This window comes from Hakea prostrata, chromosome 11 (genome assembly GCF_041222555.1).
Source record: "Hakea prostrata isolate BN-2017 chromosome 11, UWA_Hpros_2, whole genome shotgun sequence".
In the NCBI taxonomy this organism is placed as follows: domain Eukaryota; kingdom Viridiplantae; phylum Streptophyta; class Magnoliopsida; order Proteales; family Proteaceae; genus Hakea; species Hakea prostrata.
The window spans coordinates 2093953-2120872 of record NC_142610.1 but is presented as its reverse complement, the minus strand read 5'-3'; the positions used below and the strand labels follow the sequence as shown (position 1 = coordinate 2120872).

The window sequence follows — 26920 nt, the reverse complement described above, 5'->3', positions numbered from 1 at the left end:
CAAATATATCATCTTGATGTTTGCCTTTCATTCCGCTGCTCGCATTTCTTCCTCATATTATGTGAATAAATCGGGTCTTTACCTCTTCCACCGTTCCTCCTCGTGGATCATGCTATGTACTCCATTCCTCTCACTCCGGCCGTCCGCATCGTCCCATCTTCTGTTTGTGACTATTGCCTGAGATCCCCATTCGCCTTATCACCATTAGTTAGAAACTCAAGTCAAGACTCAACATTTTGCATCTAGCCCTGGATCTACTATATAGTATCTCCTGATCCATGGTTTCTCCCCCTCCCCCTCCACTAAGACCCAAATGCATCTCTAAACAATTTGATCTGCAATAATACATCATTAGTATTTTGTTATCTATTATTTAAACAATTAATACAACTCACTAATCGTTGATTCCCAATGTCTCACCTCATTGTGGCAAAATGATTGGACCATCTCATCTGCTCCAACTTCTTATCCCCTTCGCATCCATGGTTTGTGTCCACCCTAATGTTGACTATATTGATACTTGGGTTTAAATATCCATATTAAAGCTTAAAATTATACCACTACCAATACCAATACCTACAATTCTACAAGCCCACAAGTCTACAAGACTCAAGTCTACAACTACAAATCAACAACCCATATTTACTTACCCCCTTGGGTGCATCTGGCTTCCATCTCATCCATATCTGACCCTGTCCTCTGGGTTTGGCCTTTATGCATCCTTCATCCTCGGGATGCTACGTGTGGCATGTGGGTCCCCTCGGAGGTCCACCTCCGACCTTTCTTGGATCTTTCACACTCGCCTCTCCTTCTCTTTTTTCTCCCTTTCTCTGATTATCCAACTCATTAAGTCAATAGACATAAATATCATACAGATAATCATAAACTCATATATAATATAATAATTTATAAGATAATTTTTTCTTACTTGATCCCCCATCCCACTCTTGCCATTCGGCCCCTTCTTATCTTCTCTCCCTTTTCTTTCCTCCCACTCACCTCCACTTCTCCCTCTTCCCTTTTTGTGGTTTTCCTTCCTCTCCTGTTGTGCTCGTTTTTCCTTCCTTCTTGTCTTGTGTCCGTGTCCACATTTTATCTGAGCCATCACACTTCCCGCCTTCTTTGTTGGCCTTGTCTGACATTTCCCACTTCTTCCTACCAACCTGTCTCCATCCCCGGCCCTGATATATCCTTCTTTCTTCCCTCCCGTTTCGCTTCTATCCGTCCTGTTATTGCTTTCTCTCTCCATCCTCCATTTCATCCTGTTCCGGGTTTCTCTTCTTACTCCCCCTTGCTTCTCCTCTTGGTTCTCACTCTGGTTGGCCACTATATCCTCCCCCCTTATCTCTTTCTATTTCCCCTTCTTTTCTGTTTGTTTCCACTTTGACTTGCCTTCTTTACCTTCTTTCCTCCTTTCCATCCCTTCTTTCTCCTTTTCTCTGTCTCTTCTCCTTTCTTTCTTTCCTGGTTCCCCTCCCCTGTTGGCCCCCTCTTCCACTCCTCCCCCCCTCCCCCCTCTCCCTCCTCCCTCCTGCTCTGCTCCCTTCCCTCCTTCCTCCCTCTCTCCTGCCCCTTCCCTCTCCTCCTCTCTCTCCCTCCTCCTCCCTTCTCTCCTCTCCCTTTCCCCTCTCTTCTCTTCTTTCCTTTCTCTTTCTTCTTTTTTGTTTTGTAAATCCTAGTAACTTGTTTCCTCTCTTGCTTTAGTCACATCCTTTGAACTCCCTGTCCCTTCCTCTCCCCGTTTTCTTTTTCTTCCTCTTTTTTTTCTCCTCTCCCTTTTTCCTCCCTCCTCCTCTCTCTTGTCCCCCCTTCCTTCCTCCTTCCTTCTCTCCCCCCCTCCTCCCCCCTTTTCTTCTCTTACTACCTCTTATTTTTTTCTTTATCCTTACTCATATTTTATTTTCTTTGTTAATTATTCCCCTTCCCTAGCCCTGCCCCCCTTTCTTTTTTTTCCATATTTTCAAACTTTCCCCCATTTTCCTATTTTTTGCATTTTTATTTTTTTATTATATTTTTAAATAATACTTTTTTTCTTTCTCCCTCTTCCCTTTTTTTCTATCATCATACAACCACCGTATCACTTAAAAAGTAATCATACAAGATAATCAAAATATCATTTTTTACCCACAAAAATAAAAAATTAAATACTTTAGGAAAAAATTCCGACTCCGTGAAATCGTAGATCGTCACATGGTATTCAACATATATTAATTTCAAAATCATCCAACATCATATAGCATGCATTTTGTGAAAATTTACTTGGATAAGAATGGTTACCTGCTTTGACGAAAAAACTCTCGGATCTCGTGCGAAACGGCTACGATCGACGAAACAACGTGATATCCGCAACAAGGAAGCAAGATGTCCCGTAGATGTCGAAGATCGGACGAAAATATAGTGAAAAGTGCGAAAAATGAGAGAGAGAGCTCGGAGAAGAGAGAGAAGAGAGAGAAATTAAAAATTCGAACGAATTCGGCGAAACGCCGATCGCTCTATCGCGAAGTCGGCGATAAATCGCCGACTGCCGCCGGTAAGGATTGAACCCACAATCTCTCCACTGAGAGGTGAGTTCTCAACCACTGCACTATCCTTCCATTGGCAAAAATTGATAATTATTATTTTTGAATTTGTTTTTGGTGCTGCCACCAGCAAGCCGTTAAGATGATGTCACGTGTATAAAAATAAATTTAATAGTTGTAAGAAATCTAAACATAAATAATAATACAGCAACATAGGTGAACGGGTGTTTGTGTGTAAATAAATCCCACCAGTAAATTTATTGAATTAAATCTAAATCGTTTATGATGGATTCAGATTTAATTCTATCAAATTTAATGGTAAGATTTTTAGGACTTTTCAGCCAAGCAATTTATACGGCCGTTCAGCTACCACATCCCCTATTTTTATTTAACCCCATTAAAGCCCTTGAAAATTTCTGAATAATTTAATAAAAAAAAAAAATAAAAAAAAACTTGGAGGCATGGACATCGATAGAAACATGGTCAAATGTGTAACCGGAAGATCTAGAACTAGAAAGTAGGAACCACATACGGATTAACCGAAAGAGTCAAAACTCCCCCCCCCCCCCCCGCGAAAGATACGAAAGAAGATTCGGGTCTACTTTAAAAGAAGCTAAGGTTCTATCAAAGCGGCGAGAAAGGGTTGGTTAAGAACTACTTATTGTAGACCATAGGAATTAAAGTCACTCAATGGAGATGTTTGTCTTCGGTAGCCATGTTGTCCGTCATAAGATTGATCCACGTGTTATACCTGGGATCTTCATGCCTACCCCTATAGCAAAAAAGATTGTCGTATTTTCAACCTCCAAACAAATCAAATTGATGTTACCTAGAACATCATTCCCAAGTTTTCAAAGAAGACTTCGACAAGTATTATCTCAAAGGCTACGGAGCTTGGTGGCAGAAAGATGACTATCCACTTTATCAAACTCATAGTATCACACCCCACCCAACTTGCATCAAATTCACCCAAATACCCACGGATGTAATCCATAGCCATAAGATCCTGTTTTTCAATCCCAAGAACAATCTAAACAATAACATAATCAAAGTGTAAGAATAAATACAAAATTGTCAAAATTGTAATTAAGATGTCAACGAAATTTTAAAATGATAAGTGTGTCAAGAATGGGGTTAGTGTAAGTCAAAAGGGTAAATGTATCAAATGAAGGAAAGGTAGATTAAGTTTAGTTACAATTGTTCAATGATTTTAATAAAATGATAAATGTCCCACCAAAGGTTTCTATGTCTCTAAAAATAACCAAACATGAGAGCCACGCATGTCAAAGAACTTCTAGCTCACCACAACCATTGGCATGAGAGCTAGCGCATGTCAGGGAACTTCTAGCTCAATGCAAGAAGTTATCTACTTAATTATGTAATACTAAGTTTAGATACCTTTTCCATGGAACCAACAAACTCGGTCAAGTATCCTCACCTATCTAGGGAATGTCACTCCTCACAGAATGTCTACCGCCTCTCGAAAAGTACTTGTAACCCTATGGTCATCCAATATGATAGGGCGAACACTCATGTGTCTCGTCACAAAATGGCTACTGACTGTTGAGCGCATACGAACCCAACCTCTATTATATGCAACCTTACTATTGGATGTTCATGTGGCATGTTTGCCTGGGGTCACTTGGCCTTAATACCCATACTCGTGTATCATGAAATATATATATATATATATATATATATATATATATATATATATATATATATATATATAATATATATATATATATATATATATATGTATATATATACACACACATAATTGTATCTCTCACTTGACAAGAGATTATAGTTTCCCAAAGAATCTAAGAAACTCCACGAATTATAGGCTAACAAGTAGTAAAAACATCGTAAAAAATACATACAGGAAGTTAGGTTTAAGTTGGACACCAAACTGGGCAACAAACATGGCCAATTGACAACCAAAATAAGGGAGGTCAGCCACTACCGTGTGACCTTCCCTAGGTGGGGAGAGCACCCAGGTTCGAGCTTTGCCAGATTTTCTTCTCTAATTCCGCCAAGTTTTGGGTCGATTAAGGGCAATGAGTTCGTCCTCAAGACATGCTCAACACTCCCAACCGAACCCCTTTTAATACAACCACAAATCCAAACATTTCCCAAAGCTAGGGTTTCTCTGAGATATGCTTTAAGAAAGATTTCAGCAACAAGAAGAGATGGGAATCTCACTCTATAAGCTAGACTCAATCGGGATTAAAAGAAGATACATATCTCTCCACCAAATCACATTCGATACTGTCCCTACCACATTTTGACAATGGGAAATTCTGGAAGTGGCGGGCGTTGGTTACCTTCAATGTCACCAACTAGCACTTGATTTGGACTTCGGCATGGAACAACCACCAATTTTTCTCCAGCATATGAACTCCCACTTCTCCTAGGGTTAAGAGCCTCGTAGCAATATAATAAACTCGTCCATAAGGCTAGCGAGTCAATTAGTAGGGTTTCTAGGGGTCAAATCCCACATTTGCCCATGTTGAATTGGACCAACCGCCCCGATAGCCACCCCCAAAAATCGCATTGAAATGGTGTTTTTTGGTTTGGTTTGTCCGAAATGCTTGTCCAACCTTGTAGAACAAGATAGGGGCCCTTACTTAGGCTTGACGACCTTCAAACCTCAGTTTCTACGAGTGAGAAATCCACCATCCGAGTTCATCTAGGTTCGAATTAGATTTTCCCCCCAAGTCCTTCAAAGTGATTGAATCATCATCTTCACCATTCAAGCTCACGTATTCTAGTCCCAATCCAATGGTCTCAACTCGGATGGCCCATAGTTATTCTCTACTAGAAAGTCAGGTTCTTTTTGGGATAGGATTTTAGGGATTTCACACAAAAGACTACCGAAAAATTTCATTGTAGATAGTTTTGGGAGTAAGGCGAGTACCATTCGCATTATTAGAGATTTTCTTTGAGAGAGTTGGAGCAGACGCTTTCTTTCTTTTTTCTTGTACAAGATCAACTAAGGGTTTCAAACATGTAGATGAGAAAATTTTGAATCCTTCCACGAGGGAAGACACAGTGATGCAATACTATCTAAGGATCTCAATCCTTACTTTTTCTTTCCTTTTCCTTTACCACTTGAGATTGGCTGAATGTAGAATAAGAAAAGTCATTGCAAAACAGTTTCTAAGCCCACCCAAGCAAAAGTGCAATCCTCTTCCCTTAGCTACCCATCCTCCGATCCTCCCCACCCTCACACATGGGCCTACCCTTGTACCCCAAGCAGGCTTGTTTCAAACTAACTATGAGAGTGAGAGGATGGGTGGACAGCTCAGCGAGGTGAAGAGGATTTGGACTCCTCAAGTAGGCTCTAGAATCAAAGCTTGTCTAAAAAAAAAATACTCTTTTAATGTCTTTGAACCTCAACCTTCTTCTTCTACCAAAGCTGATCAAGTGCACCATCGACGTCTCCCTGAGCTCGGACAAAACCACAAAGGGAAAAAGTAGTAAAATGGCCTGTATATAGGCTATTCTCATTCAAATGTCCATCATTATGGCCCTTGGAAGTGATTAGCTAATTTGTGATAGAACGCTTTCTAGGGGATGTAAAGGTCCATATCTTGCCTTTATTCATTTTGCGTCTTGGCAAGCGTTGTGTTTGCTTAAAGTCGAGAAACTAGGGAGGCTGACAAAGTTGCTAGGGTTAAACAACATAAGCAGTGAGAGAACACTTTCATTGGAGCAGATGCTTTGTTCCCACAAAAAAACTTTAGAATAACCTTCCATGGCATGACAAGGGAGGCATAAAGCATTTTAGGGTTTCTCACTATGGCTTCCTCTGCAAAGCACTACCCATCTTAATATCCCTTAGTCTTTGTCGATAATCAAAAAAGAAAAGAGAGGACAATCAATGTCACACCCCACCAAGCCGGATCCGGTCATACCCAAATAGGGAAAGAGAAGACAATCAATTTCTTTATGAAAAGAGATTACCACAAAAAAAAAAAAATTAAGGAATTATTTTCTTAATCCTCCTTTCCTAAGTTGGGATTTATAATTTCTTTGATGTTCGTTATAAAATTTCATTTTCTGATTCGAAAAAACTTTTAAAATGGAAAAGTTCGGAATTATTTTATTCAACTTCTTTTCCTAGATGTGTTGGTCTTACCAACCGAATAACTTTGCAATGGTAATGCAAGACCATTTTGTAGAGTAATGGATTTAACAGCTGCAACAATGACAACACCCACAAATCTTGACCTTAAATTCACCTGAGAAAGAATAAAATAAAGAGTTTTTTACATGAGCCCCCTCCATTTCAATTGAAAATTCAGCGTACCCCTTTCAAATTGAAACCTTACAAAGCCCCTCTCACATTTAACACCGTCAAGTTTCATTTTGTTTCAAATTTGCTTTTACAATTTTACTCTCACTTAATAAATTTATTTGAAATCCTAAATAATATTTGTAAGAATTTTTTTACATGAGCCCCATTCATTTCCATTTGGAAACACGGCGCACCCCCTCCAAAATCAAAACTTTACAAGGCACCTTCACACCATTAGTAAAGGTACGCAATAAACCGATTAAAGTCAAATTAATTTGTTTGTATGACCACATTGGCCATAGTGTGATAAAATGATCATGCAACAGTTTTTTTAATTTGAGGAAAATTTAGGTCATATAATTTGGGGTAATATGGTGAAATCAAAATATTGTTTAAGATTCTAAAATACATATTAAAAATATTATTTATGATTTTGTATGAATTTATTAAGTGTGGGTGAAAAGGTAAAATCATCACAGTTAAAAGAAAACAGATTGTGTGAAGTGTAGACGACGTAGGGCTTTGTAAGATTTTGATTTTGAAGAGGTGTTGAGTATTTCCAATTGAAATGGGGGACTCGTATAAAAACTTCTTAGGATTTTGGATAAATTAATTCAAATGAGAATAAAATTGTCAAATTAAAGTTAAAACTAACGAAAACCTAACGGTGTTGAATATGGAGGAGGGCTTTGTAAGATTTCAATTTTAAGGGGGGTGTACTGAGTTTCCAATGAAAACAGAGGGACTCATGTAAAAATTTCTAAATTAAATAAGAGCTTCAAAACTCATTTATTCATTAATACAATATCAAGTGCTTTATATATTTGTCTCTTTAATTTCTACTATAATACCCATATCAACAATTCCAAGAACATATGCATTGTTCGAAGGGAGCAAGATATACTGGTTGACAAAAACCCTGGCCACCCCTGTGCTTTCTTATGCATTTTTTATTGCAATCAGCTTCAGTGAATTGAGCACCACAGAATTCCGCAGATTCAGTGCAGGTCTCTGCCTCTACTTTGGTCACCATCTTCTCAACTGCAAACACTCACAAGCATTAAAAATCTGGGTTTTGTTAGCTTTGATCCATAGAAAGAATGAAGTAAGAAACAAACCTGAGACAAGCATGAGTAAGCCAAGAACACAGAAGGTTACGCAGAGCTTCGCCATTTATAACAATCTAATAACAATTTCCAACAAAACCAAAGATGAAGTAACAAAGCTCTTGTTCTTCTTTCTGTATAGAGATGATCAGTAGATGGAGATGGTTTTATAGGATGATATGAGTAATAAAAGAGGTAGATTTCAGCATCGCACCAAAACAGGTAATAAGAGAAATAGTTCATTCACCAAAAGATCTTCCAGATTGTTTAACGAGGTGACTATAAAGGAATGCCAGGGAGAGGATATGATCTGATTGATTAACTGATTCTTTTTAATCACCTTATCTAATTTATTTCCTTCTTCTGTTTCTGATCTAGCGTCCCTGGAGAAAAATCCTCTGAATATAAGACATTGTGGATTTGCCAAATAAGTTCTCTCCCTATTTTGTAAGATACCATTACGGAAGGGATTCGTATCTCCATTCACATAGTAACACATTCAAGCATGTTGTTAGTTGTTACTACCAAAAAAGAATCTCAAAACACTCCAGGAGTCTGAATCATCTCCTCGGAGGATATCTTCGAATGAGAGTTTAATGAGTTATAAGATTCAACCAAGTATAATATTCTAATCTACGAGCTAGGGTTAATCCATGGGTGTCCTTAGATCTAGCTGAATCCTATAACTTATTGGACACTCATTGGTAGATATCCTTAAAGGAGAAGAGCGAAATGCAGTGGCACCGTGAGCAGGGGTGGAATCAGGATTCAATAATAGGGGGCGAATAATAAAAGTTCAGATTGGAAAAACACCAATGCTTTTTTGCTACACATATTGTGTGAGCCCTTATAAGACCCATTAGGTCCTACCTATGAATTATTTTATTATATTAAGGAATACACCTACATATATTTTGTGGGGCCCACATATATTTGACAAAAATATGTAAATTATTGGTAATGGTATTTTTTTTTTTCAACAAGATATAGGTAAATTAGGGCCTGTTTGGTTACTTGAGTCTATAGATTTCAAAATTTTAGAGATTTCAAATCTATAGACTTCAAATCTCTAGAGTCATGGTTCTAAAATTAACTGTTTGGTTAGCTTGAATTTTTGGAATGAAATTTGTAGATTTATCCTAAAAAAATATTTATTGAATTATGGTTCAAATGTTTAACACTTTGATAGTTGGGGTGAAATCTCTGGATTTCACCTCATACCCATAAATCTACAGATTCACGTTTTTAGTGTAAAAATGTGAATCTTTAGATTTCATAAATCTAGGGATTCACACAACCAAACAGGTAAAAATTTTCCATTTGTGAATCCAGAGATTTGAAATCTTTGAATTCACGTAACCAAATAGACCCTAATAAAGCATTTCAAAAAAAATACATATAACTTCAACCCTAAAAAGTCAATTGCAAACTAAAAAAAAAATTTAGGTAAGAGATGCAAACCAATGGTAATTAGTTACCTTAGTAACTATAGACATTTTACTTACAACATAAAATTAAATAACAAAAATTGTAGAAGAAATAAAGAAATTGAAAAAGAGAAAGAGAACCTAATGTGGAGAAGATTTTTTCCCAAATTTTCCTAAATCCACGCTTATAAGAATAAATAGAAAGAAAGAAGTCGAAGAGAATAAATAGGAAGAAAAGAGGAAAGAGGAAGAGGAAGAAAAAAAAGGAGATATGAGAGAATAAATATGGATTGGGAGTTAGTTTCCATTAGAAATGACATTTTGAATACTTGATAATATATTTTTTCACAAATTTCCCTTAATTCACATTTATATAAGGAGAATATATAGGAAGAAAAGATGTGAGAGAGAAGAGAGAGCAGTATAAATAGTGATTGAGGAGTTAGTTTCTATTAGAAATGACATTTTGAATATTTAATAATATATTTTTTCAAAAATTTCCCTTAACCCACGTTCATAGAAGGAAAATAAATAGGAAGAAAAGATGTGAGAGAGAAGAGAGGGGAGAATAAATAGGAATTGAGGAGTTGTTTTTTAAATAGGGATGACATTTATATCCATTATTTTATCTTTAAAATCTGTTTTCAAATTGGGGGGGGGGAAATAGTGATATTTCACATGTGAGAATAGAAAAAAGCCAAAAAAATGAAGGAAATTAATACAAAATAAAGTATCTAAGGAATAATAAAAATTTTAAAAATCCGGGTGGGGGGCCAGCTCCTTAGTGGGTCCGCCCCTGACCGTGAGTTTGAAAAGTGGCTTTGGAGGTGTCTTAGTATTGGATTAGAATTACTCTAATTTAAACAAACTTCCAAAATCACCTTGTCAATACTAATTTTAGTCCCTTCTAACACTAACCTTAAACACCACCATTGATCACCCCCTACAACCTCCACACTAACTCGCTCCCCTATAGCCTTGTTTGCGCTGGGAATTGGTTGTAGATGTGGATTAATATAGAACACTGAACTCTTTTTTTTTTTTTTTGGAGCAAAGGTTCATCCGGGGCAGCTTGCGCGTACCTCGATTACATCCTTATGAGAGACACCTTGGTGCGAGTCGAATCCACAACCTCTTCACTGAGAAGCATGGGTCTTACCACTAGAGCAACTCTACGTTTAATTGGGGAAATAGATAACTTCCACTGGTGGGTTGCATCAAGGGATGGATTGATGGAGTTAAACAATGAGGGTTGTAGCCTTGTAGGGTTGAAGATGCAACAAGGCTAATGGAAATGCAAGCATTAATATATAAAGGCTCAATGGTACAAAGCAGTAGAGGTTTAGCAACTGTTTTGTTAGACTACCAAGTTGGAATGAATTATCGTGTTGACTCAATGTGAGTTAGACACCTATATATAGACAATAGGCTGTATACAAGAAGACTACATATAGTATGCAAGAATAATATATGATATACATGATATATTATTCTTTAACACCCTCTTGCAAAGTCAAGGGGTCCTCAAGGAACTTGACTTTGGATGTGAGAAGATGAAAATAGGTGAAAAAGAGTCCCTTGGTGAGAATGCCGGCCAACTAATCTATGGTTGAGATGAAATGAACCAAAAGATCCCCCTTGGCGACCTTTTCAAGGACAAAGTAAAAGTCCACCTCTATATGCTTTGTGCAAGCATGAAAAATAGGGTTGGCTAACAAGTATGCGGCATCAAGTTGTCGCTTAACAAAGTAGGAGGAGATGGCTAAGATACTCCCCCCCCCCATTCATCCAGAAGAGACTGAATCCATATGAGCTAAGTAGTTGCAAGAGCAGGTGCCCAATACTCACTTTTAGTACAAGATGTGATTGAAGATGTCCGGGATAAAGGTAAGGACCCCCCCCCCACACACACACATTGGTTAGGGTTAGGTTTGAGTTGGGGATCAACCCCTTAAGCAAAGCACCCAAGTACTAAAAAGTACTAGGGGGCGGTTGCTTAAGGCGATTGATTGACCAATCAACCACCCCAAGCGACCGCCCATGTCTGCTCGTGAGAATTAAACTCCATTTTGCTCCAGTCCACTGTAAATAAGTAACTTCGACCTTTTCTCTCATTATTATATTCGGGATTATTGTTGTGGATGGTTAGGAGTCAGAAAACACGTGGTGGAAGGTGAAGGAGGCGTGATTTGTGAAGAAGATCCAATCCTTCGTTAGTTTAGCGAATCTTTCGGAGGTACGTTGATCTCACACCCTCTACATTCTTTCCTCATCTCTTTGAATGGTGTGGATCCATCCTCCTTGATGTGATGGTAAGTTATTTGTGATGGTTCTATTCTCCCATCAGTGATCTTGATTAGATCATGTATAAAAGCAGATCCTTGCATTTGAATAAAGGATTGATCTGATTAAAGGAGATGATGTGTGTAACAACCCCTGTATTTCTAACTCGGGATCCGTATTGCAGGTCCGAGAACCTGAAGGTCTAGTCGGGTAAATTTGTGGAGTGTCCGGATAGAAGTCCATGATCCATACCCTGAACCCATGGATCTGGATTCTCTTGATGAAGCGTCTGCCTTGCTTGGTAGCTGGATTTCTGGAAGGCAAGTGATGTCTGGAGATGTCCGGAATGAAGGTAAGACCTCCCCCATGTGTTCATTAGGGTTAGGTTGTACTTGGACATCAACCCCCTAAGCAAAGCACCCTTGTATAGTAATATATTTGGGGGCGGTTGCTAGTGGCAGTTGATTAGACCAAGCGATCGCCTGGTCTTGGTTGCGGGGTTTTGGGAAACACAAAAGGGGGACTTCAGCAAGCATTCAAATCTAACCAACTACTTCAACCACCACCATTAATGCAATCTCTCAACATAAATGCCTCAAAAAAATGTTGCAAGAAGAGGGTTTTAGGGTTTTCCTACCTCAACACGCAATTCTCTTCATATCTCACGCTTCGACACCGCTAAATAGTGAGAATCCTTCAAATCCTTAAGTTCTCCTTCTCTCCCATGTTCCCAACTTTCCTATAGCATAAACAATTTGTTTGTGAGGTGAGAGAACCAGAAAATAGGGTTTTAAAAGCGGATTTTCAAAAATGCCCCGATTCTGGGTAGGGGCAGTTGATCAAAGCGTGCAATTGGCCCTCTATCTCCTTCATACGAAGGCCAATTTCAACGGGCTTCGAAGAGTAGAACCCTCAAAACATTCCCCAATTAATGGCATAATTTACCTCGGCATTTGAGTCCTCTAGCATTGATTTCATGCATGCCAAATCTCTTTTTTCTGCCTTCTTGGCTGACTTTCTCTCATCTTGAACTCAATTAGGGTGGCTGGGTCATCTTCTCATTCGTCTAACTCCATAGGTTTGATTTTTAAACTTTCGGTTTAACTTGAATGGTCCAGAGTCGCCTTCTACTAGAACTTCGGGTTCGCAGACCTGAAACAACGGGTTATTTGGTTAGAATTTTAGGGGATTTCAAACCTATCATCTTCATGCCTGAGCACACCACACAAGTGACAAAAAATAGGTACCCCCCATTGAACCACCACCATCACAACTTCACTAGTTCGACTCCTTGCATGGATCGTCGGTGTTGAGGGCTTCCTTCGATCCATTGTAATTCTACACCTGAAATAGTTTACCCTCTTTCCAAATTGCACACCGTGAATAAGCATACCTCTCCCCAGTGCTCCTATTTTTTGTGCTAATTGAAAGCAGAAGTCCAGATTGAATAATATCGGATGGTAACTCATAAAATTGGCACCAAAATCCAGATGTGTGAATGCACAATTACCTCCTTTTCTCCATGGTTCTAGCATTAGAGGGTTCCCCCCTACTGTCCAAGGTGATTCCTCAATGACATTAAACATGTCTTGTGAATGTTCAAACTCAAACCTAATCATATCTTCAGACATTTCAGAGATTGTCACAACCTTCACCGTGTTCCAGGTCTTCGGAAGAGCTTCGTAAATAGCATGCTGTCTATATGGTTTTCCAGGTAAAATAAAACCAACCAAAGCATTCTCCTTACGCTATGCAGCTGTATCTTCAAGTTCATTATCTACATCTAAGCCCTCATCATCCGAGAGGATGAGTTCTGAATCCCTTTCTTGATCCATTGGTCTTCTCCATTCTCTGTATTTGGGCATGGGAGGGCGCCTATGTCCCCTGCCTCTTGAAAGCAATAAGCAATAAGCATGTTTAAAATGATAATACACATATCATTTTCATTCATTCTCTGTATTCTAACAGAGGGATTTTGCCCAAATTTGCTAGTAGATTAAGTTTGCTAAAGCAGCAGTTACTGTAGAAATTAGTTCACTAAAGTTACCATACACTCAACATCAGAGGAGGGAAGACACTCACTACGGAGGAGAAATGAATTGTGTCTAGGCTGCAAGATGCTTGATGTATTGTATCTTATGCAATGACAATATACTGCCAGCATGTTTCCACTCTGCTATATTCTTATTATTTGATCGTGAAACTATGAATGATAGTTAGATTCAAAGATGAAAAAAAATCCTTGCTTTTGGTTGTTTGCATTTTACACGTAGGAAGTTGAGAAATTTTTAGACCATGCATATTCTAATGTAGCCTGTGGTGCTGAAATTGTATGCCCATTTATAAAGTGTATAAATCAGCTTTTTGGTCAATGTTGACTACTCTTCATTCAAGGCTGACACGACACCCCCCAGCGACACCGACATCGCGAGAGTCGGCGATTTATCGCCGACTTCCGACAAAATGGCGAATCGCCCATTTCGTTCAAATTTTTTAATTTCTCTCTCTTCTCCGAGCTTCTCTCTCATTTTTCGCACTTTTCACTATATTTTCGTCCGATCTTCAACATCTACGGTACATCTTGCTTCCTTGTTGCCGGATATCCGTTGTTTCGTCGATCGGTCGCTTCGCCGGATCCGGAGTTTTTTCGCAAACAGTGACCATTCTTATCCAGTAATTTTTCACAAAATGCATGCTATATGATGTTGGATGATTTTGAAATTAATATATGTTGAATACCATGTGCCGATCTACGATTTCACGGAGTCGGAATTTTTTTCCGCAAAGTATTTTATTTTTTATTTTTGTGGGTAAAAAATGATATTTTGATTATCTTGTATGATTACTTTTTAAGTGATACGGTGGTTGTATGATGATAGAAAAACATATGTGGAACTCCGTGAGCCGATCTACGGACTCACGGAGTCGAAATATTTTTTGACCCAAAAATAAGTTATTTTATTTTTCAAAAAATATCCCGATATTAATAAAAATATCAATAATTATGAAAAATGCAAAAATAGGGGAAAATGGGGGAAATGTTTTGAAAATTATGGAATAATTATATAGTATTTTTCAACTGTTGGTTGTGTTGCCCATGTGGCTTCATCGCCGGTTTTGATATGGGCGCTATTTTTATAATTATATCATACGTGCAATATTCATAATTTCATATATGATTGTTTATATGTGTATAAACAATTATAATGATGTTGTTATTTGTTAATGTTATTTGAATGCACTCATCATGTCTCTGGTGGGAGTCGGGGACGGTCTTCCCGGGTGGCGGGGGCGTCGGACAACCCGAGAGATCGCGAAGGGAGACCACCGTGCATATTGTACGGCTATTGATGGAGACAAAATAAACCGAGTGTAATTTTTGTCACAAAAGAATATACTCGGTGGCATCGAGGTTCAAGGGTCACATCACCGGGAGTTCAAAGGATGTGACTAAATGCACGAGGCCCATCCGTGTAATCGTTACTCGGGTTTACAAAAACAAAAGGGGAAGAAGAAAGATGATCGGAGGAAAGTCAACGGCACTAGATGATGCTGCGGGGCCGTCATCATTGTGGATGATTCAGATGATGATAGGGATGTTGATCCTGCTGATGTGGACAGAGATCGAGAGAGGGATATGCGCGGGCCTGGCGGCGCGTTGCACCATCGGGGGGATACCCGGCTGAGCTACAGAGCTGGTCCATCTGGCCTCGGGCTGACCTTCGTTCGGGAGAGGGGGTGTATTTGGCATGTTTGGCGATCACGAGTCCGGGCCCCTCATACATCAGGTTCGGACCGCTCAGTGCCACTACCACGGCAACCATCTGATTATCCACGCCGTCCGACCCGACCATGGAGCAGATCCGATCATTCAGAGAAAAGGGGCCAGCACCCAAGATATCCCGTGCATGGAAGGTATGGCAAAGAGGTAAAGGCAATGTCAAGTGGATTTATTACAATCACATCCCAGCAAACACGCGGTCCATACTATACGAATATGATTGATACTATTGCGCGCAGCCCTGGATATAGTGGTCCCAACCCTCGGTTGATACCACCCTCCTTCAAGAGGAGAAGCAAGAGCGCGGGTATATTGATAGTATGAAACCCTTTTGGATACTTATGGATGCACCATCATGTCCGATGGATGGACCGGCCCGACGAGAGTCCATCATCAACTTCATGGTATACCGTGATTGGAGAACTGTCTTCTTGAAATCAGTGGATGCTACCGGTTATATGAAAGACCACGATATTCATGGGTCTCCGCGATGTGATCGACCAGGTTGGTGGAAATGTGGTGCAAATTGTCACCGACAATGGCTCCACCTATAAGAAGGCCGGTGAGTGTTGATGGCTTCACCGATTATAACCTTATGTGGACACCTTGTGCTGCACATTCAATTGACCTAATGTCAAGGACATTGGAAAATCAGCATTGTCCACAACACCGTTGAGAGTGCAGCGTACCAACTTCATCTACAATCATACGTTGCTTTGGCATGTGCGGAGATCATGTGGAGGTGAGTTGGTGCACTGGTCCGACAAGATTTGCGACAAATTTCGTCGCCTTGAGCAGCATGCAAGATGGTCGGGCCTCGGATCCATGTTTGCATCGCGGTGGTTTGATTGGGTGGATCCAAGTAAGATAACTATCTACTATTTCATCTTATAAATTATTATATTTATATTATGAGTTTATGATTATCTTGTATGATATTTATTGTCTATTGACTTAATGAGTTTGTGATAATTCAGCACGACCAATGGGCGCGCCACACAGTACACAATATCATCTGATGATTTCTGGAGATGTGTTACTGTAGTGTTGCAGACCATAGATCCTATAGTAAAGGTCTTGCGTATGGTGGACTCTTCCTTGAGGGGACCCACTATGCCCCACTTGTATGCATCCCTTGAGCGTATGAAGGATGCTATAAAGGCAGCAAACCCTAGAGGACATCGGGCTTTCTTAGATATTGTCGATGCACGATGGACAGCTCATCTGATGCATCCTCTTCATAGGGCCGGTAAGTAAATATTTTGGGTTGTTGATTTGTAGTTGTAGACTTGTGGGCTTGTAGCATTGTAGGTATTGGTACTTTGGTAGTTGGTACTAATTTTAAGCTTTTTAATTATGCAAAGCATATTTTCTAAACCCTAAGTATCAATATAGTCAACATTTAGGGTTGGACACAAACCTATTGGATGCCCCGACAGGTGATAACGAAGTTGGAGCCGATGAGATGGTCCAATCATTTTGCCACAATGAGGTGAGACATTGGGAATTTCAAACGATTAGTGAGTTGTATTAATTGTTTAAATAATTTAGATAACCAATCAATACTAATGATTGTATTATTGCAGATCAAATTGTTTAGAGATGCATTTGGGTCTTTTAGTGGAGCTGGTGTCAGACAGGCAGAGAAACCATGGATCCAGGTTAGATACTTATATAGTTAGATCCTTAGGGCTTAGATGCATAAATGTTTTGAGTCTTTTGACTTTTGAGTTTCTAACTTAATGTTTTTGTGATAATGCAGCTGAATGGTGGTATCTCTATGGCAATAGTGCATCAAACTTGCGAAGATTGGCAATCGGGATCTTGTCTCGCACTTGCTCGCCTCCGGATGTGAGAGGAATTGGAGTACATTCAGCATGATCCACTCCCAGAGGAGGAACCGGTTGGGAAGCCAGCATCTAAATGACCTCGTATTTATTCACTATAATATGAGGTTGAAGCTGCAATATGCCAGGGAGCAGCTTCGGAATGAAAGGCAATACATCAATCTCGATGATATATTTGATGTTGCCGAAGATGACCAAGATCCCCTCACTCAAGGGATGTTGGACAGGGGTGAGCCGGTATTGGACCAACCTGAGGGAGGCCTGACCCAACTAGCTCAAGCTGCAGGGGTTAATGTGGGTGAGTATATGGCCATTGAAGAGGGTCAGCACATGCAGAGGCAGCTGCCACCGCCGATGAGGATTGGATGATGGCACCAGGCACGGAGGGCCGCAGGACGACAATCCCGATGACACACTCTCGCCTAGTCGACCGGTGGAGATGATGATGGTGGTGGTGGTGGTAGTGGTGGTGGTGGTGGTGGTGGTGGTGGTGGTGGTGGTGGTGGTGGAGGCATTGGAGAGCGTCGATACATGTTCCACTACCGGAGACACAACAGCCCCCACCCGATACACCGAGGAGAGTCATTTTGATCATGCCCCTCAGGATTATGATCATGGTGGTGATTATCGGCGTGGTCGTCAATATCCCGATACGAGGTCGAGCCACCATCGAGGGGAGCTGGCCATGACTATGTTAATCCTTGGGATGCGGCGATTGCGCAATGGGGTCCATGAGCTTGGATGAGTCCAGAGGCTCCACACCAGGTTATTAGCCTACGGGTAATTATGGTGTCCCTCTCCCTCCTCAAATGGCGATGATATGGGAATTAGTAACCCCTCTAGTTCTCGATCATGGGAGCTTGGTGTCCCTCTCCCTCTTTCCTCGAGTCATTCATACCAACAAGGGCATCCTGCATGCGCGTCCTTGGCCCTATCTCCTTCCCTCAAATTGGGTTCTCTGGCCGAAGATGCCGCTATAGAACCGCTAATGATTACTTAGACCATTTTCAATATCGTATGAGATGGGATGAGTATGTGAATTTGTTGGGGGCATCACTGGAGACATCCGAGTCGAGGAGTTCGATCCACCTAGGCACGGGCCGAGGTTTCGTTTTATATGGTTGGATGACTTTATGTATTCGTTGTACAATGAATTGTAGACTTTATATGATTTGGTTTATGAGTTTTAGGTTTTAGTTTCGGGGCTTTCGTCCCGATAGTAGGACATGGGTCGATTAAGAACATTAGTTTAGGTAATGTTTTAGATCAAAATAACACTACCAATGTGTTTATTGGCCTCAAATTAGGCTACACATCAAATTTCAGGTCAAAATGACCAAAAAATCGAACCCCTACCAAAAGTCGCCGCTTTGAGAGGGGGGGGGGGGGGGGGGGGGGGGGGGGGGGGGGGGCGGCGGGGCCGGACCCCGGGGGGGGGGGGGACCCCCCAAAAGGGGGGGGGGGGGGGGGGGGGGAGGGGGGGTAGTGGGGTTTGTCCCTTTGCTAGCCAGTATAGGAATGCAATCTAGATTGTGTAAGCCCAAGTGCCCTTGCAGTTAAATTTAGTTTTTCATAAACGGTATTGATTTATATTGTCTACTATCATACATATTTTGCCTGTGAGTGGTGTTCTTATTGATATGCCAATAACAAAGCTTACATATGGAACATACATTTAGTTGTTGTGCAGCAGCAGGCCAAGGTGGTTCCTAAATTGAGGGCTCAAACATTCATTAACTAATTTCTTGGGTTTCCTTTCTTCTTCACCAATTCAAAACCATTTCTTTTCTTTTCCTGTAAACAATGCCTGTTTTGACCAAGCTTTAATAGCAAGATGTACATACTAGAGGGTACTGGTAAGCAAAACTGGATAGCTGAACCTGTTCTTTTGGTTGTAATTCCAATTTTAGGGTTTATTTTTCTCAAAACATTAGTTTCAACTTGAGCAGGAGATCTCGTGAGGTAATATGGCCTTAAAGTTGGAGTTAGTTCTGAACGAAATTATTGAATAATTTTGGTTTTGAATGAGTTCTTGAGTTCTCTTCATATTTTCCCAAGTAGAAAGACCCCACTCTCAATCCTTCATGATGTTAGTGGAGTAATCAAGCCTGGAAGGCGACAACACAGAGAAGAGAAGCCATGGAGACTGAATCAATTACTGAAGTTTAGCTGCTTGTGTTTTCATTCAACTAATTCAGTTCTTTTGTTGATCTGATTTCTGGAGAATGACATTGCTTTTAGGCCCTCCAAGCTCTGGAAAGACCACATTTTTGTTGTCTTTAGCAGGAATGCTCAATCGAGATTTAGAAGCAAAGAAATGAAACATATTTGTTGTTCCTTTTTAAGTTTCAATTGTTCTTCTGTAGCTCTTTTTTAATCACATCCTTGTCTCTTGAATCTTCCTCAGTTCTCTGGGGTAGTAACTTATAATGGGCATGGCATGGATGAACTAGATCTTCATATAGCAGAAATGACTGTGGGAGAAACATTGGCCTTTTTTGCAAGATGCCAATGGTAGGAGCACAATATGGAGTTGTAACACCTACCTTCTTTGAGATGATCAGCTTTAATCGAAGAGGCTTAGACCAATGAGTGAAACTGAATTTAATCAATTAATTCTCAACATTGAAACCTGCAGAGATGTTGACAGAGTTGGTAAGAAGAGGAAGGGAGGCAAACATTAAGCCAGATGCCAACCTTGATATATACAGCCTAATGTGCAGGCTGATCAGAGTAAATTGGAAAAAATTAACTGTTTCGAGTGGTTAATCGAGTACAATTTTCCAAGTCACTAGTCGTCAATTTAATTCATTGATTTGCAGAAGCTGGCTGCGGGATTGGTGATGGGGTGTAAATTCTTGATGAGGCCCGGGCTCAAAAGAGCAGAGCAGCAAAGGCAGCTCCACAAAGTCATTGCAAAACCAGTTCCTGGTAAGGTAATAGAGATTAGCCCAAATACAAAGGAGAAAGACAAACAGCAGAAGCCTCTGAACCAAAGAAAATAAAGAGAAGTAGAAGGGTCATCAAAGAAGAAAACCCAAACCACGACAGCAGTCCTTACAGCCAGGAGCAAGATTGATTATTTTTTTAGAAACCTCCTTTTGACAATCTCTAATAATATTATTACTTCTGGCCCTTTGTCTGACAGTGTTCATTGATGATGTTCATTGACGATCTATACTAGGTTGCTTGTGGTTTAACAGACAAACCAAAAGATATAGTCCACAACATTGATGCTGCAGATGTTGATGATCGGATAGCAGTTGTGGAATACATTGATGGCATTCATAAGTTCTACACACAACTGGAAATCAAGATCCCTATAACCCACTGAATTTTAATTTGAACCATCCAATTTAAGAATTCAAATCATAGAATTCAGGCTGATTCGCAGTCCATCCGTTCGATCTCCAAAATTGGAGACAGAGTAGGTCTCTAATACAACACCAATTGCAGGAGGACTTATGTACTGAACTGGGTGATTTTTAACATGGTAGAAGGAAGGAGACATGGATTGTGAGTTTAAAAAAACCACCTCAGAAATTCTCGGGGCTGTCATCCAATTGTTTTTCGTCCTCAATGTCGACCTCCAAAATTTCCTGATACAGAGGAGCAGAAAGAGATTTATGAATTAGGCTATTGGGGAAGAGAGAGAGAGAGAGAGAGAGGGTTGAACAAAAGCTCACTTACGGGAATTCTCTGCCTGAGGTAATTACCAAGCCTAGCCAATACCATGGAACGTTCATGCCAGAACCGACCTCGGAGACTGATCTTTACGAAGGGACCATCCACTTCAACGAGCTCAGCTTCTCCTAAAACCCTTGTTATGTAATTAAGTTGTTGTTGTTGTTGTTGTTGCTTATAGATTCATCAATCAAAAGTTCAAAATGGGGAACGGGGATGTCGTAGTTAAAAATCACTCACCGGTTATTCCCACAGAAGTGTCGAAGATCTGCGCCAACTGCCAAATAGATAGATACTGCTGCGTAAATCAACTGACTGAAACCAAAAAAAAAAATGTCTTGGAATTGATTTGAACAAGAAATCACCTCGGTTCGAGCGTCCGCTAAGACTCGTCGGACGTTATCCTCGGTTAGATCGAGGGGTTGGATTGCGGCACAAATTGACAGAGAAGAAAACTGCATTTGCGAACAATTTCTCTGCTTCATGGACCTCAGACTATATCTCAGAGTCCTGAAGCTGCTGCTGCTGCTCAAGTAGCTGCTGAAACCACACTCGAAGCCCACGGAGACGGAAGTGGAGGCGGCGGATTGCAATGTTGACAGTCTACCGAATTGATTATCCACATTCAGGTTCAACCGCAACGACGCCATAGGATTTGAGATTTGTTTCTCCTCTTCTTCTCCTTCTTGATAACTGATATCTGTTTCTCCTCCTGCTCTTGTTTATCCCTCGCTGATCACTCGTCGTTACCCTTGATCATTTGCTGAAAGCTGATAATCCATTTGAATGCATTTCCTGCTATCAATACTCCGAATGCTTCATGCTACTGCTGCGTGGGTTCGCATTCAAACTGCTGGGATAAAGATTATGAGTGTATCCATATCCATCCATCCATACCACAGACATCTTATCCGATTTAATGATTTTCAAATATCTGAAAGTAACTTCGATCACCCTTGGAGGGGTAGTAGGATGATTAGGAACCAGACTTCTTGGTGGAGAGGTCGTGGATTCAACCCTCGGCATATGTAGTATCTCTATCTCCTATATATAAAAAGCTCCTTTGTAGCAAAAAACTTCGATCACCCCATCACGGCAACAGCACGAGTGGAGAGGTGATGGAGATAAGGCAATAACAAATGATCCACCATTGTCAAAATTGGCGAGCCCCTGCTCACGATACCAATAATCCTTAAAATATTGACATGAAACATAAAATTTTTCAATTCACATTATTAGATTCATGACATATACATTGAATCTAAAATCAAAGTCCTTATCCTAATGTGGAAGAGAAAAGTCTGCATCTTACATTTTTTGAAATTTTGTTGAACAAGAAGATTCAGATTTTATATTGAATAATTTATGTGGGTGGAGGATTCGGATTCATCTAGTGGCTGGTTTATAAATTACCTAATTTTCAATATAAACAAAATTATTTGGTGTTCAGATGATTTTATTTTTATTTTTTGGGAATTGATGGTCTTATATTAAGGGGTTAGGACTATTACACACACCAAAGAAAGTATCAAATTCATGAGTTTGTGACCTCTTCACTAAGAAGTGTCGATCATTACCGATTGAGCAACCCTTCGATGATAGTGCCCAGATGATTTGATGTAGGTATTGGTGTTTGATCCAATTGAAACCTGTAGTGTGAAACCTGGGTGATTCTAGTTAAGCTCTCCTTCAAGTTTTGAGCAAGATTTGATTTCTATTGAAGTTCGCCACTCAAACAAACTGTTGTCTGGTATAGTTGCAACCAGGGAACGAAATTTCGACATTTACGCCGGTTCGCCCATATAGAAATTTCGCCCCCAATTTTTTTTGAATATTTTAACCAATAATTTTGGTAAATTTGATACTTATCCTAATCTGATGTAAATATGTGGTAAATTTGAATTATTTCTAAAAATTATTCCATTTAAATTCTCTTACCTAGTCACATTTAATATATTACCTTATGAGGCCTACATCATTAGGACATAATTGGAACGATTATCAAATCACTCTGAAGATTCTTTTATAAGATTCATTAATAATTTAAATTGTTTCCATAAATTATTTCATGTATACACTCTTCCCTAATCACATTTGGCATGTTGACTTTGATAATTTAAATTATTTCTTAATAAATATTTCCATTTAAATCTCCTGCCTAGCCACATTTAATGTGTTACCTTCTCAGGCCTAAATCATTCAGACATTGTTGGAAAGATTAACTGACGATTCTATTACAAAATATCTTCATAATGTAAATTGTTTCTATAAATTATTTCATGTATATATTCTTCCCTAACCCCATTTGGCATGTTGACTTTTGAGAACTAGATCACGAGAATATAGTTGGTAAGATTGCTCATTAATCTTGATGATTTTGCTATAAAAAGTTATTCTATTTATAAGTTATTCTATATAGATTTTCTTCCAAATTACATTTAATACATTAACTATTGAGTCTTGAATCATTGTGATAAAATTGGTAAGATTGTGATACAATCGCGAGAAAATCGCCTAAAAAGTGCAAGAAATAGTATAAAAATCACACACAAAAAAAAAATAAAAAAAATAATTTTTTCCGAAATATCGCGATATCTCGCGATATATCGCCAGATATCGCCGATTTCTCGGCGATATCCGTTATCGTTCGCCCGGTTCGTTTTCCTCCCACCATTTTTGGACACATCACCATCAAACCCTAATCCTAACTATAGCTCTGATTTGACCAAAATTTTTATTTTTGGCCTAACTAACCTACCTGTCTATAGTAAATAATGGAATAGGTAGAAAAGATAAGCTCAAAGATGATAGATTAGTCTATGTTTTATCATTATCTTTTTGAATTTACATCCTTTCCTTAGAGGGGTACTTCTAGTTTGCCAAGTGAATTATAAGATTTAATTACGTATAATATTCTAATCCAAAGACTAAGATAAATTTAATAAGTGACGGTATTTTGTCAAAGAATTAGGCAAAAAAACCTTTATACAAATTTTGACAATGTAAATTGCCATTAATGAACTGGATTATTTTGTGAAACAACATTGGAAAGGGGTCCATAGAGTCCTCTCTCTGGCTTTTTTTTGCTAAAAGAAGAAAAACATTGCATTACTGATTAAGAAATGAAAAACATAGTTCCTCAGTTAGTATGAGGCTTAATTCGCTTATCCGTCGGCGTAGGTGCTTATAGTTCGCTGCGTTTCGGAAGAGTTCGGAGGGGTGGGGACTTAAAATTACAAAACCTTACATTGCCGTTTAGATTTGATGTCCACTAGGTCGAATTGGTGTGGCCATGGTTTTTTTGGTGGGTTATGAAATAAGGGATCGTTGCTCTTCATTTATCCATACTTCCGGATTTGATCCGTGTATTGCATGCCTTCCTTGATTGCCCTTATTAGTGTATCAAGGTAGTTGGTCTTTCTCATATATCATGTTTTTGCCGCCACAATTTCTCCTTGTTTCATCAGTCCCATGCTCCATCCTGTTGTATCTAATGGTTTGTTATGTCCCCGCACAAATTGAGTAAGAATTAGTATATTGTGTTATGCACTCGCTTGCTGATTTTGGCTAAAATTTTCTTGGGTTCGCCTATGAGGCGTATTTTCATTTCTAGGAGCCAATTATTAACATTTTTTATTATCGCTGGGGTTGGGTTTTAATTTTGCATTCTGCCTTATTTATTTCTTGCCATAGAAGTAACATGTGGTTACAAAGACGGAAAAAACCCGTTTTTATGCGTCATGTTGGAACTCATAGAGGTTCATTGCATAGATGCAAGATGGATCGTTGGGTTGGTGTTCCGTCCCCGTGGTCCTGCTGCCCATTCTCTTGGTCCATTCACAAGAGATGAAGATATGCCACGAGTCTCCGTCTTATCGCTGCCGTTCACAAATGTTGTGCATTTCCGTCCATCGAGGTGTAGCTCTATGGTAGCCCCGCATTCGGGCGCCAGAGTTTTGAGTTTTGGGTGTATCGGTATCTTCCGACATTTTCCACCAACTAGTGATTCGTTGGGAATTGTGTCATATTTGTGTTTTGACAATTCTTTTCTGCCAATTTGGACATGAATTCACCATTGGTGGAAATGCGGGATATCCAACTATCTTGTGACAAGTTGAGATTTAATAGTGAGAGTGGGAAAGATGAGGTTGAAGTGTGAGGGTACTCCTGTTTGTTGAGACATATTGTGACATTTGTGCCACGGGTGTCATGCCTCCGATATTGGACTGTGGGTATTCTTCATTAATACTCTTTGCATCGTGGAGCCGGGGGTCATACCGATGAGGTATCTAGCCCGTCTCCAACCTGTCTGGTTACCATTTTCTTCACTGGGGGTGATGTCGTGGATACTTTGCCATGGCCACGAGCCATTTCGGTGTTTTAATTCGGTTGAACAAACTTGTCTTGGGAAAGTATTTGGCTTTCGAGTTGTGGCCCAAGGGAGGATGGTTCATTTAAAGTTTCCATCCTTGCTTGAGGAGTAGGGCTTTATTGATGTCCTCTCGTTTTCCCGGCCCATACCCCTGATGTTTTGGTTTGCAACATCTATCCCAAGAAATTAGAGTCAACGCTTTTTCCTAGTCGGGTTCCCGCCGAACTTTTGGCAGAGGAGTCAATTTGTTTGCAAATTGCTTTTGGGAAGCGGCATTGCATATGGTGAGGGAGAGTGGCTGAGCACCGATTTTATGAGTACTTCCCTTCCCGCGGATAGGGTAGAGCTTTCCAAGTTGAGAATCTTGCCCTTATCTTGTGAAGGATAAATTTAAGATTATGAGTCTTGGATTTTCCCATAATCAAATTCGTCCCTAAATAGAGAGCATCCTTTTTCATTTCAGGGACTCCCAGAATCGACAAGATTTGGGATTTGTTTTCCTGGGCTACATTTCTGCTGAAGAAAGCTCCACTCTTTTCCGGATTTATCTCTTGACTAGTAATGTCAGAGAAGAGTTCCAGGGTTGCTTTGAGAGTAAGAACATCCTCTCTTTCAACTCTCCAGAAGAGAAACGTATCATCCGCAAAGAAGAGGTGAGAGATTTTTTGTGCTTCTTTCGCAATCTTGATGTCTTTGAACATATTAAGGGATATATACTCATTGAGGATTCTAGACAAGATCTCCATGATAAGGAGGAAAAGGTATGGGCTGAGGGGGCAACCTTGTCTAATTCCCCTAGTACCCGAGAACCACTGGAAGGGGCATCCATTCAATTTGACTAAAAAGGTTGCAGAATTCATGAGTTTTAATACCAGCTCACACCAAGCTTGATTAAACCCCAAAAAGGAGAATATATCCCTTATAACATTCCACTCCACCCGATCATAAGCTTTTGACATGTCCAGTTTTAGGGCAACATATCCTGTTTTTCCCCTTGTTTTTTTCATAAAATGAAAATTTTCTTGGGCAAGGAAAATGTTTTCCGTAATTTGCCTGTTTGGTACAAAAGCTCCTTGTCACAGGGAGATGATATGTTTGAGGATAGTTTTCAGTCTCAATGCTAGAGTTTTAGCCAGAATTTTGTAAGAGACATTGCATAGACTGATTGGTTTGAAATCTGAGACAGTTTCCGCATTCTCTTTCTTAGGTATAAAGCATACCAAGGTATGGTTTGTGCCCTGGGGGAGAGTTCCATCCGAGAAAAAGGAGTTCACGAAGTAGGATCGTCTTGGCCGACAATATCCCAATGTTTTTGAAAAAGAAGCATTGAAACCATCGGCGGCTTTGTAGGGTCCTAGAGAGAACACAACCATTTTCAATTCTTCTATGGATGGGGCAAGAGTGAGATGGTCTAACATATCAATGTTAGTCATTGTGGGGAAAAGGCATTGGATGAAAGAGGTATCGAGGGGTTTGGATGTGGTGAACAGATTTTGCATGTATTGGGCAAAGGCAGATGCAATGAGATTAGGCTCGGTTAGGGTTAAGCCTTCATGGCAGATAGATTCAATCTTTCTCACATGGTTATTAATCTTGGA

At 39.8% G+C, this 26920-nt stretch overlaps 1 protein-coding gene across 2 annotated transcripts; it reads right to left on the bottom strand.

The window, feature by feature from the left end:
- Nucleotides 1-18801: 18801 nt before the first annotated feature.
- Nucleotides 18802-21838, bottom strand: LOC148999550 (uncharacterized). 2 transcript variants are annotated; one of them, XM_089141062.1, is made up of 5 exons: nucleotides 21316-21838; nucleotides 21191-21227; nucleotides 20957-21078; nucleotides 20802-20865; nucleotides 18802-19898 (listed from the first exon to the last, which is right to left on the bottom strand). In XM_089141062.1, exons 1-4 carry the CDS (start codon nucleotides 21598-21600, stop codon nucleotides 20803-20805), a joined length of 507 nt encoding a protein of 168 aa, XP_088997188.1. In that variant the 5' UTR covers nucleotides 21601-21838; the 3' UTR covers nucleotides 18802-19898; nucleotide 20802. The 2 variants fall into 2 exon arrangements, with proteins under 2 accessions (XP_088997188.1, XP_088997187.1); XM_089141061.1 differs by lacking the exon at nucleotides 18802-19898 and adding an exon at nucleotides 19905-20194 and having other exon boundaries at nucleotides 21316-21837.
- Nucleotides 21839-26920: the final 5082 nt, after the last annotated feature.

Excerpts from the sequence above, each read along its gene's own strand:
- LOC148999550 (XM_089141062.1), bottom strand. The coding sequence starts at position 21,600 with ATGGCGTCGTTGCGGTTGAACCTGAATGTGGATAATCAATTCGGTAGA. Across the intron at positions 21,079-21,190 it reads CACTTCTGTGGGAATAACCG|GAGAAGCTGAGCTCGTTGAA; the intron begins GTGAGTGATTTT and ends CAAGGGTTTTAG. Across the intron at positions 20,866-20,956 it reads ACCTCAGGCAGAGAATTCCC|GAAATTTTGGAGGTCGACAT; the intron begins GTAAGTGAGCTT and ends CCTCTGTATCAG.